The following is an 18,933-nucleotide window of genomic DNA, read 5'->3' as shown; positions in this document are numbered from 1 at the left end:
TTAAGAACTTCTTTAAATTCCCCACATTCCTCTTAAGACAGGACACATTAGGGGCGCCTGGGTGGCTCAGATGGTTAAGCGTCTGTCTTTGGCTCAGGTCATGATCCCAGAGTCCTGGGATCGAGTCCCACATCAGGCTTCCTGCTAGGCGGGGAGCCTGCTTCTCCCTCTGCCTCTGCCTCTCTCTCTCTCTCTCATGAATAAATAAAATATAAAACATAAAAAATAAAAAAAACAAGACCGGACGCATTCATGGCACAATGAGGCAATGCTAAGTTACTTTCTGGGTCTTGATCATCATGATTTATAGCTATAGTGTGGACTTAAAAAAATGCTGATTTTTAATGTTGATTAAAACTTTTAGGGGTGCCTTGCTGGCTCAGTCAGAAGAGTGTGTGACTCTTGATCTCAGGATTATGGGTTCAAGCCCCACACGGGATGTAGATATTAGTTAACTAAATTAAAAAAGAATTTTAGTGTTGATTTAGTGCCAAATATATGCTGTTTTATTTTAATTTTATTTTATTGTTATGTAAGTCACCATATAATACATCATTAGTTTTTGATGTAGTGATCCACGATTCATTGTTTTCGTGTAACACCCAGTGCTCCATGCAGTACGTGCCCTCCTTAGTACCCGTTACCGGGCTAACCCATCCCCCCCTCCCCTCTAAAACTCTGTTTCTCAAGGTCCATAGTCTCTCATGGTTCATCTCTCCCTCCGATTTCCCCCCTTCATTTTTCCCTTCCTTCTCCTAATGTCCTCCATGCTATTTCTTATGTTCCACAAATAAGTGAAACCATATGATAATTGACTTTCTCTGCTTGACTTATTTCACTTAGCATAATCTCCTCCAGTCCCATCCATGTTGATGTAAAAGTTGGGTATCCATCCTTTCTGATGGCTGAGTAATATTCCATTGTATATATGGACCACATCTTCTTTATCCATTCATCTGCTGAAGGGCATCTCAGCTCTTTCCACAGTTTGGCTATTGTGGACATTGCTGCTATGAACATTGAGGTGCATATGGCCCTTCTTTTCACGACATCTGTGTCTTTGGGGTAAATACCCAGGAGTGCAATTGCTGGGTCATAGGGTAGCTCTATTTTTAATTTTTTGAGGAACCTCCACACTGTTTTCAAAGTGGCTGTACCAACTTGCATTCCCACCAACAGTGTAAGAGGGTTCCCCTTTTTCCACAACCTCTTCAACATTTGTTGTTTCTTGCCTTGTCAGTTTTTGCCATTCTAACTGGTATAAGGTGGTATCACAGTGTGGCTTTGATTCGAATTTCCCTGATGGCTAATGATGATGAACATTTTTTCATGTGTCTGTTAGCCCTTTGTATGTCTTCTTTAGAGAAGTGTCTGTTCATGTCTTCTGCATTTTTTGACTTATTTGTTTTTTGGGTGTTGAGTTTGAGAAGTTTTTTATAGATCATGGATACCAGCCCTTTATCTGTAGTGTCATTTGCAAATATAACTATATATGACCAATGCCATTTTGAAAAAGAAAGCACTAAATTATTTGTGTATTACTAAAACATCTACTGCATTTAATTTTTTTTCAGTAACTGAAATTTTAAAATTTTACCTTTTGCTTTTTTGCATATCATCATCTATAATTTACACTGTTTTCTTTCTCTCACTAAATGGCAGTCATCTTCAATTTTATTTCGGTCTTCTCAGATATGAGCAAAAATATTTCTGGGAGTCCAAACTAACATACAAATTAAATTTAGTCTTAAAAAGTAGCAACAACAAAACCAATGAATAACAACAAAACCTAAAAAACACCCAAAAAACAGGTTTATTGATCATCTGAGAGTCTCCTGAGGAAGAACTGTGAGATACCTGTTAGACTTTGTGGTTCTATGTAGTTTGGATACCTTTTGAAAAAGAAAAGAGGGTTGGAAAAAAAGGAATCAAGTAAACTGGAATCCAGTACTGTGTCCATATGTTGGACTCAAGCAATCACAAGTCAATATTCACACTTGTGATCATACACCCCAGTATTTCTCAGTGGCTCAAAAGACAAAGAAACCAACAAAACAGGTTGAGTCAACTATTCATTTGTTCATTTATTCATTCATTAATTCAACATGTACTAAGTGCCTATTGAATGCCAAGCACCGTGCCAGGCCTTGGGATACAATGACAAATAAACATAACGCCTGAACAAATGAAGTTTATATAGAACTCCACGGAAATTTAGTTAGAAACCTAGAGAAAAAAAACACTCTTCACATCAACTGACTTGTACTTTTGGGTGATATCTTAAAGCACGAGACTTACCTGTAGTGTGGAGGGGGGAGTTGCTGGATGACATCATGAATTTTTATCAGCCTTTCTTCATCTGTTGCTGCTGAAACAGCATCCTGCAACAATCATAATGTGAAATAAACCAATAGGTTTTGCTGGTAAAAATGAAAATTCTTCACTTACAATTCAGTTTTCACTCTACTCTTTGATGCTGAACGACAAGGAAACACAGAGTATCAAGAAAGTAAACTTTGTTTCCATACTATGTGGACATTGAAATCTATTAAAAGATAACTTTTTAAAACTTTATGGTAACCAATATTAAAGGTGATAAGATTAGTGGATCAAAGTCAGAAACTAAAAGAAAGAAAATGTGAAAACAGTGAAGACTATGGACTAGCTAGCAATAACTGCTTTTTTGTTGTCTTTAAAGGAGATATTTTAGTCACAGAACTATTTCTTACATGACCAAAGCAAATCTTTACATGTTTTGACTAAAATCACAGCAAAACTCCAAAGAGAATTTGATTAAAAATGACCTTACTCACAGAAAATTTCTCATACAGCTGGTAGGTAAGCAGAGGGTTTGGGAGCTCTCGAAAATATAGCTTACAGAGGGAGCCCACGGAATGGATGTCCTGAACATACGGTTCTTTTGTCAAGTCGGGGACATGTTCAGAGTCAAATTCATGGCTAACAAAGACAAACGAGAGACAAAACAAAATTATTTTATTGAAGAAAAAGCAAATATATGACTTAAAACAGAAAGCAAAGTTAATGTTTTAGTCAAATGATTGTATTTTATCTAAGTTATGTTTGGACATCCAGCAGTAACTGGATGTCTGTTCATAAGACAAATGTTTTTCTAAGTGGAAATTATGGGCACAGTTCTAATATTAAAATGGACAATGATCTCTGAAATGTATATGGATGAGCAGTTCTTAACACACAGATCTAAAAACAGAATTCCTAATTCTAATGGTTTGAATATCCAATATTTTGGCAATTCTGCAAACTAGGGCTTGAATGGCAGCTGGTCCATGAGCAACTCTGTACAGAAATCCCTCAGGTACAAGAAGTATAGTTCAGGAATACTTTACTGAAGAAAGGTAAAGGGGCCAGAAATAATATAAAGCAATTTCTAGCTAACCAAATTTTAATAGCCAGCAAAATCATAGTGTAAAGTGAGTGAAATGAAAGTTGTGCTTAGAATACTAAGGCAGGTTAGGTTAGGCTCATTCTCCAGGAGGTTAATTAATATTAATCTACAGGTATGGGACTACTTATAAACCTAGAGGATTAGTATATGTGGACAATGTGAATATGAGATCTGCTGCAGCTGAAACTAAAGACTGACACTGTCTTTAGCACAAGAATCAATTTAAGTATTTTCCAAACATGTATTCTTGAAAATAGAGATGAGGTCTATGGCCAATTAGAATACTAAAATCTGGGCGCCTGCGTGGTTCGGTTGGTTAAGCTAGTGCCTTCGGCTCAGGTCATGATCCTGGAGTCCCGGGATCGAGTCCCACATCGGGCTCCCTGCTCAGCAGGGAGTCTGCTTCTCCCTCTGACCCTCTTCCCTCTCGTGCTCTCTATCTCTCATTCTCTCTCTCTCAAACAAATAAATAAAATCTTTTTAAAAAAATGGAATACTAAAATCTGCATGGAATAATGGCAATTACCAGGCACCACAGTGAAAAATAAAGGATAAGAACATATTAAGAATAGACTAGAATATGAGAGATTAAGCAAAAATATAATTTCTATTGCTCATATAAAGGAGACCACTATTCTTGTCTCTGAGAAGGGGAGAGGATGTAAAATACATAGCACATACACACTTGAGCATACGCTACAGCACTGGGGTTAAAGGAGATTAGAAGAAGTTTCACCACAGAAATGCAAACAATTATAAGAGAATATTATGAAAAGCTATATGCCAACAATTTGGACAATCTGGAAGAAATGGATAAATTCCTGGAAGCATATAAACTACCAAAACTGAAACTGGAAGAAACAGAGAACTCGAACAGACTGATAACCAGGAAAGAAATTGAATCAGTAATCAAAAATCTCCCAACAAAATCCAGGACCAGATGGCTTCAAGGGTAATCTACCAACATTTAAAGAAGAGTTAATACTTACTCTTCTCAAACTATTCCAAAAAAACAGAAAAGGAAGGAAAACTTCCAAACTCATTCTGTGGGGCCAGCATTACCCTGATTCTAAAACCAGATAAAGAATCCACTAAAAAAGAGAACTACAGGCCAATATCCCTGATGAATATAGAAGAAAAAATTCTCAATAAAACACTAGTAAAATGAATCCGACAGGACATTTACCGAAATCATTCACCCTGATCAAGTGGGATTTATTCATGGGTTGCAAGGGTGGTTCAACAGAATGTTTCACTTGTTGACTTTAATTAAGAACTAAGGAATAATTCTATTATACTGTAAATTTTCATCTCTCATTGTCTTCATGGATTCAAACTTCGAAATTTGCTAAAATCTTCAAATACTGCAATGAGGCAAAATACAAGGACTGAAGAGGTTAATGGGACATGGTTTTCTGATACAACAGATGAAAAAATGGCATTCAGGAAAACATTTACAGAGAACACTATGGATATTATCTCCTACTTTATCTAAACTGTATTACTGAAAATTATGGTTATCAATGTGACTTATTTTTGAAATCATTTAACATTAATAAATCATAATAGGAATGAAAAAGAAAATGCCAAATAAGGTTTTACCGTAGTCTCTGGATATTAGAGGCAACGCCAGAGAGACGATATATTCCATCCACAATGCCATATCTCTCAATGAATGCTGTACAGCTCTGAAGAACCTGGGGCACTAAAGAGAATTTTTAAAGACATGGTTAAACCAGGAGTATTCCATCACAATGAAGTCACAAAAAATGTGAGAATGATTTAGTGTTCACGAGCAAAACAAAATCTGGTAAATTAAAATTATAAGGGGCAGAGATTAATCTACTACAAAAAGTGATGAGGACATATTTAACTTATTTTCACATCTAAACTAGACAACTGGGGGCGCCTGGGTGGCTCAGCCATTAAGTGTCTGCGTTCGGCTCAGGTCATGATCCCAGGGTCCTGGGATCAAGCCCCACATCAGGCTCCCTGCTCTGCGGGAAGCCTACTTCTCCCTCTCCCACTCCCCCTGCTTGTGTTTCCTCTCTCTCTCTCTCTCTCTCTCTCTCTCTGTCAAATAAATAAAATCTTAAAAAAATAAATAAAAATAAACTAGACAACTGGTTCCTGAGTATCAAGGCAGGCTCTCTCCCATTACATTTAGCTAAGTGAAAGAATTTGTACGTTATTAGGACAGTCTAAGTTCTTCTGCAGCAGTCTTGTTTAGGTCATGTTACAACACTAAGATGAACTGTTTTGTCCTAACACCACACCAGACTTTAAAAAAAAAAAAAAATACAGCTGTTCAGCTGAATTTCATACATGGAAAATGGATATACAAAGTTAATGCTTATTCCAACATGATAATTGCCTATAAGTGCTCCAATTTCTCACTTTGAAAAGCTTCTTCCATCTTTTCATAGTTAAGACTAATTCTAAATTTTATCCAATAAACAAAACACTGACATAAGGCAAAGGTCAAAGCAATTTCAAGTAGAAGGAATCTTTTGATTTCCTGCCTATCTTTACATTAAAACTGCTTTACATTAAAACTGTTTTGGGGCGCTTGGGTGGCTCAGTCATGAGCCATAAGCGTCTGCCTTCAACTCAGGTCACGATCCAGGGTCCTGGGATCAAGCCCCGCATGAGGCTCCCTGCTCAGCGGGGAGCCTGCTTCTCCCTCTCCCTCTGCCTGCCGCTCCCCCAGCTTGTACTCTCTTTCAAATAAATAAATAAAATATTTTAAAAAAACAGTTTTGACTTAATACTATCAGCTCCTCAATAAGTAGAAAGAAAAGAAGGGTACTCTTTCTGGTTACCTCATTGAATACGTGACAAAAATGGACAGCTATTCTGGGCCTCTAGAAAAGACTGTTTGAGGTATAAAATTAAAAATTTTTCATAATCACTCAAAACTGTACAGTAGCTGAAATTTGAACCTATTTGTCTTATAACGCAGACTGATGAATTTACTTCATCATCAGGATTTAGTAACTATGTTCATTTGATAGTGTTAGTTAAAATCCCTGAAAAGAAGGTTGGGAGAACATTATTTGGTCTACAGAAAACTACTACACAAGGGATGAAACATTCAGATTGGGAAATGAAAAAATTAAAATATTTTAATAAGTTAATCTTAGCTAATGTATTTTACTTATTGCATAAAACACTACTTTATTATTATAACAGATTTTTCTTGGTTCTCCTGCCTTTTGCTGTTCTTCCTACATTCTATCTTTTAAATTCTGTCAGATCCTCTAATTTACATTTAAAATTTATACTCCCTAGCTTTGAATTATTTTTTAAATCAACTATATTATTAAGCATGTAATATGTGCCAAGCTAAGTTTTTTACAATGGATGCTCTCATTTAATTCTCACAGAAATTTACAGGAAAAGCTCTATTATTACCCCCATTACATATATAGAGAGGAAACAGAATCTTACAGAGACAAAGTTTTACCTAAGGGCAAGCAGGAAACAATGGCAGAAATGAGATTCTAACTCAAGGAGTCCAAGGAGAAAGCCGATTTTTTTTATTTTTTATTGTTATGTTAATCAGCATACATTACATCATTAGTTCTTGATGTAGTGTTCCATGATTCATTGTTTGTGCATAACACCCAGTGCTCCACGCAGAATGTGCCCTCCTTAATACCCATCACCAGGCTAACCCATCCCCCCACACCCCTCCCCTCTAGAACCCTGTTTGTTTTTCAGAGTCCATCGTCTCTCATGGTTCGTCTCCCCCTCTGACTTACTCCTCTTCATTCTTCCCCTCCTGCTATCTTCTTCTTTTTCTTTTTTCTTAACATATCTTGCATTATTTGTTTCAGAAGTACAGATCTGTGATTCAACAGTCTTGCACAATTCACAGCGCTCACCACAGCACATACCCTCCCCAATGTCTATCACCCAGCCACCCCATCCCTCCCACCCCCCACCACTCAGCAACACTCAGTTTGTTTCCTGAGATTAAGAATTCCTCATATCAGTGAGGTCATATGATACATGTCTTTCTCTGATTGACTTATTTCACTCAGCATAACACCCTCCAGTTCCATCCACGTTGTTGCAAATGGCAAGATCTCATTCCTTTTGATGGCTGCATAATAGTCCATTGTGTATATATACCACTTCTTCTTTATCCATTCATCTGTCGATGGACATCTTGGCTCTTTCCACAGTTTGGCTATTGTGGACATTGCTGCTATAAACATTGGGGTGCACGTACCCCTTCGGATCCCTACATTTGTATCTTTGTGGTAAATACCCAGTAGTGCAATTGCTGGATCGTATGGTAGCTCTATTTTCAACTGTTTGAGGAACCTCCATACTGTTTTCCAGAGTGGCTGCACCAGCTTGCATTTCCACCAACAGTGTAGGAGGGTTCCCCTTGGAGAAAGCCGATTTTTAACCATGGCAAAATACTGCCTAAAATATAAGGTCCTTCACAGTTGCACTTATTTATTGTTACCATATTTCCATATTTCACAACTCTAGGCCAAATGAAGTCTCATCTTTTGCCATACAAACCAGTCATTTTTTAAGTCCCTCAATTTCCTGGTAGAGGAAAAACAATTTCCTCTCCCTGGTCTCTCTTCCTACTATCACCTTCTTACAGAAAAACTCTTGGCTGTTGAAAACCTAATTTAACTATCCCTCTTAAGCAAGCCTTCTTTGAATATCCCCAAGGAGAGGTAGCTGCCCTATGTTATAGGTGTCCAAAGAACTATGTCATTTTGAAATATTATTTGCTTGTTTATACAACTATTACCCTTTATTAGTCATGCTTTTAAGGAGCAAAAACATGTTTCGTCCATCTTTGTATATTCAAAATCAAGGAGCATGTCTTGAAACAAAGTACAAAATTAACAAATGAATTAATTTATAAGTGCCCTTGTGAGCCTGACAAAGTTATATGACCAAGTCAGCAGAGTAGAGCAATCTTATTTTTCGTAAGAAACTGTATTCATTTTCAACAGTGTGCTTTCTACCTCTAAAGATGTCCAAGAAGTTTAGTAACAAGAAAGGGACTGCATATAGATGGTAGAGATGAAGGGTGGGCAGAGTTGCCAAGTATTTTTTGTGGACTCATTTTGATATTATAAGCAATCTCTATGTCAAATTGACAGGCAAAATATAAAATATCTTTATGAACTTGAGTCCTACTTCTAATATTGTTCCATCGATAACCTCAGTGCCTTAGGTTTCTATCCTTACAAACTAGAAGTAAAACAAATTAGAACCTGGAAAATTTCTATCACCTACTTCAAAGCAAATATATTTAGAGATTATTGGGTAACTAACATAATGACTTAAAGGAAGGAAAACAAAGCTTTAATTATTTTTCTTAAAAGATACTTCTCATTATGTATGCTCCAAATTAGCATGCTAACTCACCCTGGTACATAAAGCCTTTCAGAATACAGGGTTTTATTTCTGTATTATCAGGCTCTCTTAGTATGCATTATAGAATCTTCACAAAAATAAGCTAACATCCATTAAAAAGTATAGATAATTTTCTTGGGGCTCTCACAAACATGTGATATTAAATTCATACCTGCTTATATTCTCCCAAACAAGTAGGCAAACTTCAAAAATATGGGGAATTAGAAGTCTTTCCCTGATAATTTGGCTAAGGCTCTGCAAACATAATACTTCATGGAAAATATCTGAATTGTTTCTTTACATTTTATGTTCCCTAGGTAAAAAGACTGAATGTCCACAGAATCACATAATGGACCTTTATAAATAAAATTACACAACTGAACAGTATTATTACTTAGAATTTTTAGAGAGACAAATGAGATAGTTATTTAAAATAGGTAGCAAAACAAAAGAGAAAAGCATAAACTTTCATTTAAAAAAAAAGAGAGTAGAAACTGAAGAACAGTATCAGAAGAGAAAAAGAAAAGATTTGGTTTCTCTTTTCACTAACATATAAGAAAGCAATATGGGAATGCAATACATTATTAGAAGAAATCCTAGTTAGAAAAGGCATCTTATTAGCCATCTTTTCCCTCCAAACCATCTAACAATCCAGGCATGTGCACAGTAAACAATGGCCCAGTCAAAATACAGCATTAGAAACCTCCAAACTGGTTCTTCCAGAAGATGACAGGACTTTAAGAATTATTCCCACACTCTCCAGTAATACACTTCCGATCCACTTTTTTTTTTAAGTTTTTATTTATTTGACAGAGAGAGACACAGAGAGAGAGGGAACACAAGCAGGGGGAGTGGGAGAGGGAGAAGCAGTCTTCCTGCCGAGCAGGGAGCCCAATGCGGGACTCGATCCCAGATCAGGACCTGAGCCGAAGGCAGACGCTTAACGACTGAGCCACCCAGGCACCCCCCAAACCACTTTTATTTAGTATTTATATCATCATGGCAACATAATAAGAAGTACATGTCTAAATTGAAACTGATGACCCTTAAGATTAGAATCATGGCAAAGAAAAGTATGCAGTAAGTAGGACACGAATTGGTCTTTGGTTTTTCTTGACAGTTACGGTTTCGTTTCTGTCCTTTTCTCTCTCACTCACTCACTCATCAATCATTTATTACATCCCTTCTATATGCATGCATTCTGTGATAGAGATGAAAGAGTCAACTTCCATTGTCAACGTGGTGGCTTCTGGGCCAGGAGAGGAATACACTGGTATAGTATTACTTATGATTTTTGGTTAGGAAAATATGACTATCTAAAGGATTAATTTCAGGGGTTATTTGGGCCTTGTTTTTTTTTTTCCCCAGTGTGTGCTCTGATTATAAAATTTCTGTATATTTATGAGCACCTGGGTGGCCCAATCGGTTAAGCATCTGCCTTCAGCTCAGGGCATGATCCCAGACCCCTAAGATCAAGTCCCATATCGGGCTCCCTGTTCAGCAGGGGGGGTGTTGCTCCCTCTCCCTCTGCCTCTCCTCCTTGCTTGTGTTCTCTCTCTCTCTAATAAATGAATAAAATCTTTAAAAAATTCTTCTATATATTTACAGCAGTTTTTCTAAAAAGCCACTTGTTCAAACATAGAAATATGTTCAGGCAACAGAGTTTCCTCACTTTTAGTTTTTAAATTCTTGTATTTTGTACCAACTCTTAAGTTTTTTTTGTAGAGAACCAAGTTTTCTACAAAGTCTCACTTTTTTGCAATTTCATTTCAAACCTCGTTTTAAGGAAGTCTGGTTTCAAATATGTGCAGCAAATAAAACAAGTCCTATAAAAAAATAAATGATACCTGAAAACTCTTTGTTCTGCTAGAATAAATGTATCATAGTTACGGGATACATGAACCCTGTAGTTATTAAAATCTATTATTTTTCAGAAAAAAATGATATATTGGCATCTGTCCTCTCCTACCATACTAAGAATGGAAACATACCCGAAACTTCTAAGTACAACTAAAACTTGCTAGCTGAATTGATGTGTGAAAACTGAAGACATGACAGAACAAACTAGAAAACACTCCTTCTTAATATCACAACCAAGCAAGGCTGAACAAAATGAGATATAAAAGAGATAAAAATGAAAAAGAGGTAACAAAAAAAACCCTAAGATAACAAAAAACATCTGACTCTATAATTAAGGATGCCTAGGTAAATGACAAGTTATCTACAAAAAAATACTATGTGACAAGATTTAAAAAAAAATCAGTTCTTTAGATAACAATATAATCATTAAGCAACTCGATTATAAGCATTATGGTTTGTGGTAGCTGAAATGCTGTTAAGATCATTCTGAGTAATCCTGGCATCAGAGATCACTAAAAGAATTTTTTTTAAATGCTTTGTCAGGTTCCTACATGATTTCTTACAACACTTTGTATAGAAGAAACAGATCAGGCTTGTCACTTGCTCCGACAGGGAGGTGCTCAAAAGTTTAGAAAGCGTTAACAGGATAATCTCTCTACAAAGTTAATTATTCATTAGGAATACAATTCAAAGAATGAGTCATTTAGCAAAACAGTACTCTGAAATGAGCTTTCATCTTAGAAAAACCTGGTATAAAATCAATTTTATATAGAATGAGGACACTATTTTAAAGCCCAAACTAAAACAATATTATAAGGAAGAATGATTATACACATTATATAATTATATCTATGCAGCTATCCATATTTATACCTCCTCTCTCCTCATACTATGTAGATACGATATAAATATACCATTCTTCCTTGTGATTACTCTGTTTGCACTTAGACTTTAAAATATTATGTATTATGTTTAACTTTTTCCTTTCTTCCTATTCATTCATCCCCCTTCATCCATTCATCTAACCACTGAATTCTTGAATCAGATTTTAATTTATAAAGAAATTTAAATTTTTAGCAACAAAAGTTGGGGCACAGGTCATGGTATTTTATAGTCTCAAACTTTGACTTTTTTTTTCAAAATACAAATTAAATGATTTACAATAAAATGTGAGAGGAAAACTGGCTGAGAAAGCTATCTAGACAGATATAAAAATAATGAAGTCTAACAGTGCAGTTGTGCCCTTCGTGGGAAAGTCTTACTCATCCTAGATAGATCACAAGCATCTCTGATGTTAAAATGCATTCTTAAACCTTCTTTATTCTCAGTTATCTCAGAATTCAAATGAGTACGTGAAAAGTTCGATACCAACAGTGCAGTTGTGCCCTTCGTGGGAAAGTCTTACTCATCCTAGATAGAGCACAAGCATCTCTGATGTTAAAATGCATTCTTAAACCTTCTTTATTCTCAGTTATCTCAGAATTCAAATGAGTACGTGAAAAGTTCGATACCGTGCTGCTGAGCTTAAATGGAATAGATATTGCTTGCATATCTGCTTTAAAATGGATTCTAGAAAATCAATATGGAGAGGTCAAAACTGAAATTATGAGATTATAAATTTTATTTTTACCTTCAAAACCAGAATTCAGAAGGTGCTCCCCCAGGTCACAACCAAACACCCTCTCTTTCAAAATCCCCCGCTGCTTCAGCTTCTGTTTTGTTGGACGAGACTTCATGAATGTGCGTAAGAAAGTAATGAGCTTGCCGTGCTTTTTAGACACTAAAAAATAATAATAAAGAGGAAATACCTTAGTTGTGACAAGAAGTTACATTTTTACTTAGTGTGAAAAAACAACAGAGATCTCAACAGGCTAACTGCAAAATAACCTATTACAAATACACTTTATATTCTGTAGGAAATTTTCAGCAGAGGTTTAGGCAACAGTAGCTTTATAAATAACTTCATAATTTTACATCTTCTTCTCACCATCTTGTGATCTTGATGCGATTGTCAGCAAATTTAAGTATTCTCATCTGTGATCTATAAATTAAGGTTGGTAAACCAGCCGTCTTCCCAATGCATACCCAAGGATGACTTGGGATTATGACTGGGACTCGAGTTATACTCTACTATATTGCTTTGAAAATCTTTATAATAAGTAAGACCTAAACTGGTGTAAATGTGGTTTACATTTCTAGTCAATTTCTAAAATATTTTACATGGTGGTTAGAATTTTTAAAGTATTTGTAATCTGGAAAGAAAAACTGAAAAAAGAAACAACTCCCTCTTTCTCATTTTATAAAGAGGACAATCCCATTAAGATACAGAACACACCTGTCAAACTAATAGCTATATAAAAACACACATACATAATAAAAAACATTAGATCTTCTATTAACATACTTCTATAGTATACTAATATATCACCTTAATTCCTTTGTAGATAAAGGCAAGAAATAAGTACATTAATACGCAGTAAAATATTCCCACTGATATATTTAGAAAGACAACAGCAAAAGAATTGAAAGTAAACAAATCCCCAGAAAAATGACTCCTGAGAAGTGCAGCATAAAGAAAAAATTACTCTAGAAGTCAACATATAACAACTATCATAAGCTCAGAGATTAGTTGTGAGATAGACGCCACAATGGCCTCAAATCCTCCTACTCACTTTGCAGATGATTGCTGGGAGTCTTACCGAATCCTACTATGCATAGATTCTTGAGTGAACCCAAATCTTAAGTCCCCTGAACTGATGAAGCCTCCTGTAGGAATTCTGTGTACCAAGAGAATGTGTGGCCTGGGGACTCCAAGATGGCCTTAGATGGGTTTCACTTGTCTTCCATGTCTTTCCATTTTATGAGAAATACTATTTACAGACATAAGTATCTTTTCTATGAACTGTATGAGGGTGATCAACCATAATGGTTTGCCCATGTTCCCTGGAACATGAGACTTTCAGTGTTAAAACCAGGAAATCCTAGGCAAACTGGAACAAGGTAGTCATCCTAGACCATACACAGATTAAATAGGAAATTTATTTTTTTCTACATCTATTATTTAAAACTTACTTAGAATTGTCAGAATAATTTTGATGTGATCTCTTCTGACATGCCCTGAAACTCTGGGTAAATACAACCTCTCTTGTATCTTAGATTCCTTGCTGTAAATGTAAATGATGCACTCTCCTATCTGCTAGTGAGACATTTATAGCATACTTGGGTAACCTCAGAAGTATGTCACACATAATATTACTATATTAAAAGTCATTGGATTTGTAGGAGTATTGTTCTCCCCTAGCTGCTAGCAGATAATGTGTTACGCATCTTTGTTAAAGAGTGGCCGCCAAAACATTTCTGTTCATTCTCAAACATTTTCTACATAAACTTTAAAATAATTGTGACAAGATTTAGTAAAAAATACAAATGAGCTTGGTTTGCAATAATTTAACATATTTATATATATACCTTTATATATCAACATTACAGTGATATAATTTGAAGATTTTGGAAAACTAAGAAATTTTAGTTTCTACAATATTCAATATTATCATCTGGAAATGGGGTGTGTCATCACTTTTCTAAACCTCTTATCTCTTTAAGTTTTCTAATTTTCTTTATGAAAAGATACATTCCACAAATATCTCAGGTTAGGAATATTGCTAAGTATTTTGCATTTCTTTGCTCCTCTTGTAGAATAGTACTTTACTTCAATTATGGCTTTAACTGGTAATTACCAGTATGCTAGAAAACAATTTCTTTATATATAGTTCAAATCTGATCATTTACTCAATTTTAAGAGGACTTTAGTCGATCCTTTTGGATTTCATGGATGTATAACTGCACCAAAGCAAATATGATAATTCTGTCCTTTTTCTGATAGGAATAAGTTTTTATTTGTTTCAGATTTTAATAATTAATTGGCCAGAACTTCCAAGATACATGTTAATAGTAGGCATTAGTATTTTGATGACAAATCTGACAAAAATACGTGTAGAATTTGACAACTGCATATGATGTATATGAGAGAACATTCTTTTAGTCTCAAATCTCCAAGAATGTTTCACAGAAAAGGGAATTGAACTTTAAGTATTATTCATTCAGCAACAACTATAAAAGTGCCCACTATTTCTTAGGAACTGTTCTAAATCCTGAGATTATAGTGGGGAACAACTCAGACAAGCTCCCTGCTATCACAGAGCTTACTGAGGGGAGAAAGACAATGAACAATTAAATAAAAATACCAATATGGCCAGCATTTATTTTATACTTAGTAAGTGCTGGCAACTGCACAAGTGTTTATATTTACTAACCATTCATTTCACACAGAGCACTATAAGGAAAATACTATTATTCCCTTCTTCAGATGAAGAAACTAAGGCACAGAGTGCTAAGTAACAGTCGAAGGTCATATAACTAGGATTCAAAATCAAGTAGCCTGGCTCAAAACTCTAGCTCTAAGCCACTACATGATTCCACCTAAATTAAGACAACCAGGTAATTTCAGATTGCTTTTAACTGCTCGTAAGGAAACAGAGTGAAGTATTAATGGCAAGAGAAAAGAAACTACACTGGATAAGATGGTCAGGGAAGGTGTGAAGAAGTCACATCTGATTTGTAAGGCACTGAGTTAGTGGGTGAGGAAGACGTGGTATGAAAGGAGGTCGAAGAGGTATGCAAAGGCCAGGTACTAGAGGACATCGTATAAAGTTTGGATTGTACACAATGAGAACACACTGAACAGTTTAAACGTTTTAGAAAAGTTACTTTAAAAATAGCTCAATATGTGTATTAGAAACCCAAATGTGCATTACTAGGGAACTGGTTGAGTTAACTATGATCCTGGCTCGATCCCAGGACCCTGGGATCATGACCTGAGCTGAAGGCAGATGCTTAACTGACTGAGCCACCCGTTTGCCTTTTTTTTTTTAAAAAGGAGGATCTCTACCTACTCATAAGGAGTAATCTCCACAATATATTAAGTCAAAAAGGAAGGTAGAGAACAGTATATTTTGTATAAGAAAGGATGGGGAATACGTATATCACACACACATAACTTCACACAAACACATGTATGTGTGTACCTAAGAGTTTATTTTTGCAAAGGGAAACACTAGAAGGATAAAACAGAAATTAATAAAAATGGGTAAAGAAAATGGGTGGGGAAAGTAAAACTACTCTGAATATACCTTTTTATATAGTTTCATTTTTAAATTATGTTAACATTCTTTCTACATGTTAAACATAAAATTTAGAACATTAAAAAAGCAAATTCTAATTTTGAAAATAGCCTGAAACAATGTATCTAAAACACCAACTTGGTAACCTTGTCAACAGAGAGCAAATATTTTAAATGACTTGAAAACAGTAAACTGACCATGCTTAGGGGGATATATTGCAAGAACAAAAAAATACAAAGTAATATATAATTTCATTCAACTGTTTTACTATTAGTAATAATATTGGTAGTGTAATTCTGAAACAATTTTATACATATTGTGGGACAAAACAAATATATTAATGTTGTTAGGAACCAAGGTTTTCAATGTGAGAGAAAGGAGATACAATAAGAAAATCAAAGAAGTCAAGGAAAAACCCCAGTCATGTTAATTTGAGTTGGAAATGTGAACATAAACTTCAAATTAAAATATATATTTCTCCTAAGCTCTAGCCAGTGAAAAGGCTTAGAAACAATGACATTCCATTTGCAATGAACATCTTTGGTCTCAGGTGTGAGTTTCTAAATATTATTATTCCTTAATGAAAGAAACCAGGACTCCTTGGAGAAATGGCTGTTTGCAAGTTGATAGTAGGGAAAGCACAAGGTGAGATGGGGAAATTTTGTTGTAACAGAAAGCAAGGGAACACCCACACCCAGAAGGAGCCATGCCAAGACGACAGGTGAAGAGATTCCCACTGGCCAGCTCTGGGACATAATGAAGATTCGAACATCACAACAAATGACCATAACTGATTGTAAAACATCAAATAAATAAAAATTCCTGTGCCCATAACACTCCCCAGAAGAAAGGAAGGAAGAAAGTGACAATTTTCAGCACAAATTGAGCTAGAACATTTTAAAAACCGCATGAGTTGTTTGCCACACTGAACTAGGCACCCCAATAGTAGAGAAAGGAATATATTTATTTCCTTCACATCAATTAGCAATATCATATCTGGAATGACTGGAATTAATTCTATATTAACCAGGAAATATACAGATTCACAATTCAGTGGTAACTGTATAGAAATAAATTATAATCATGATCTTACAACCAAACTCTCATACACAATAAAATTATATTAGTCAGAGAGCAGCCTATGTAGAACTTTGGACTTTCCAGGACACTAGGCAGCTCTGACTCCATTTTTGGTGTGCTAAGTTTGGCTCACGAACAAGGAAACTTGGCCATCTTTTTCTGTTACAGTCAAGACTGTTCATGTTAACTTTTCCTAAATAGTGACATAAGACTCAATTAAGTAAGGGCTGTTACAGGAGACAAAATTAAGACCAGTGGAGTGTCATTACCAACTCCGTGTTCCCATTTGGCACTTGAGGCTTCTGGGAAATTGTGCCAGCATATGTACAATCTGGCTTCTACTCTGTGTGGCCAGGCACCTTGCTTCTGTTACCTTTCCAAAAACATTAAAATAAATTGGGAACTTTAAATCCAACTTGTAATGAGACTGGGGTGGGTGGGTGTGGTCTCCACCTACTAATCTATATCCCAATCTGAGACACCAAAATAGCTAATGTTCATAAATGATGACCAGACATACTGTCTTAAATGACTTCTAAGTCTTCAAAGTAAGATTAAACTATGTTCTATACAGTTTTAGTGTTGCTGTTATTGTTGTTAATCTAACTGGCATTCTAATCCACTGCGGTCCACTGTGGTAGAAGACAGTTGTGGCAAAAGGCTCTGGCATCCATAATTAAATAATCAGTTATCCATCTAGATAGGTAAATTTCACTGTATTGGAAATTTAAACTAATAAAAATATTCAATTTGGTTATACTCAAATTTGAAGATCTAACAATACTTCCAAATCTAAATGTTTCTTCATATTAATTTGTTCTTTATATTTTCTTCCCATTTCTTAGACAGTAAAATGGCCAGAAAAAACTTACTATGGACACTGACACTGTCCCCCACCCATTGCTTTATAACAAACTAGAAAACTAAGTTAGTAAATCTACCTTTTGAGGAAGAGAAGTATGGAATACTGTCAGTCACATCAGAAGACTTCTATTGAGGAAGGTAGAGTGGAGGTTTGGCTTTAGACAGTTAAGTACTTATAAACCCATTTCAACAAAGCAACCTTGGATGCCACTACAAGGGTGTTAGGGTTAAGGTCCACCAAATATGCTGGATTACAAAAACAAAAATGGTAACAACAGCATTTCAACAGATAAAAGAGATCAAAAGTAAAACACAAACAATACTTAGACAAAAGCAAACCATGCCAGTTTATATTCAAATTCCCTATTCTGGAGTTAAAATGCAACATGGGCCACAATGCTAACTTCTTCCATGTTCCTCACACATGATAGATTTTACCTCTGTGGTCTTTTTTTTTTTTTTTAACCAGAGAAAAACCCAACTAGACCAGTCTTTCCAGTAGTTAAAAGCTTTAGCAGTATGACACACAACATAATTATCTCCAAGGTAAATCTTTATGATACCAATAACCAGTTTACAGGGTACACTAAAAGCATACAGTTCAGTAAGCCATAGTGAACCTTGACATGGAGACATGGGGCAACAGGTGTTGCTAATTACACAGCATAATACTGCTCTAGCAAGACCAAAGAATTCTTACTTTCTCAATACATCACTGAAGCTAGACTTCTCTAAATTGGGTGGGTCTCAGAAATCTTCTAAACTGATTACAAAGCTGGGCTTAGATTAAGTTCCCAGGAAATTAAATTAAAAGATGATTTGTTCCAGATAATGACCTCAGCATTAGGTTTATTTGATCATAAGCACTGAGTTCTAAGATCTGTAATAAATTAGTAAAATCAAGCAGACAAATGACAGAGTAGAGGAGGGATACATAATACCTAAGGGGACTATCATTATTAAACCTAAGGTACATTAAAGTATGAGTATAATGTTTAGCATGTCCAGTGGATTTTCATGATTGTGCACAATATCCTTCTTTGCTTGACGTTTCCAAACACATATTAGATGCCATTTGGTGGAAATTTAAGAGGGGAATAGAAGTATGGGTAACTGGACTACATGATATTT

General features: G+C 35.5%; 1 protein-coding gene across 1 annotated transcript in view; it reads right to left on the bottom strand.

Moving 5' to 3' along the window:
- The window catches only part of ARHGAP32 (Rho GTPase activating protein 32), a 215,929-nt gene that overhangs the window by 26,649 nt on the left and 170,347 nt on the right, over nucleotides 1-18,933 (bottom strand). Inside the window, exons 11-14 of the mRNA XM_028120847.2 lie at nucleotides 12,309-12,458; nucleotides 5,027-5,129; nucleotides 2,814-2,958; nucleotides 2,299-2,381 (exon numbers count right to left, since the gene is read on the bottom strand). Coding sequence (XP_027976648.1) covers nucleotides 2,299-2,381; nucleotides 2,814-2,958; nucleotides 5,027-5,129; nucleotides 12,309-12,458 — 481 coding nt within the window. The remainder of the gene's footprint in view (nucleotides 1-2,298; nucleotides 2,382-2,813; nucleotides 2,959-5,026; nucleotides 5,130-12,308; nucleotides 12,459-18,933) is intronic.

Source organism: Eumetopias jubatus, unplaced genomic scaffold (genome assembly GCF_037043125.1).
Source record: "Eumetopias jubatus isolate StellerSeaLion01/CBP00866 unplaced genomic scaffold, mEumJub1_p1.0 scaffold_13, whole genome shotgun sequence".
NCBI lineage: Eukaryota > Metazoa > Chordata > Mammalia > Carnivora > Otariidae > Eumetopias > Eumetopias jubatus.
The sequence above is the reverse complement of the archived record's forward strand: the minus strand, read 5'-3'. Positions and strand labels throughout refer to the sequence as shown.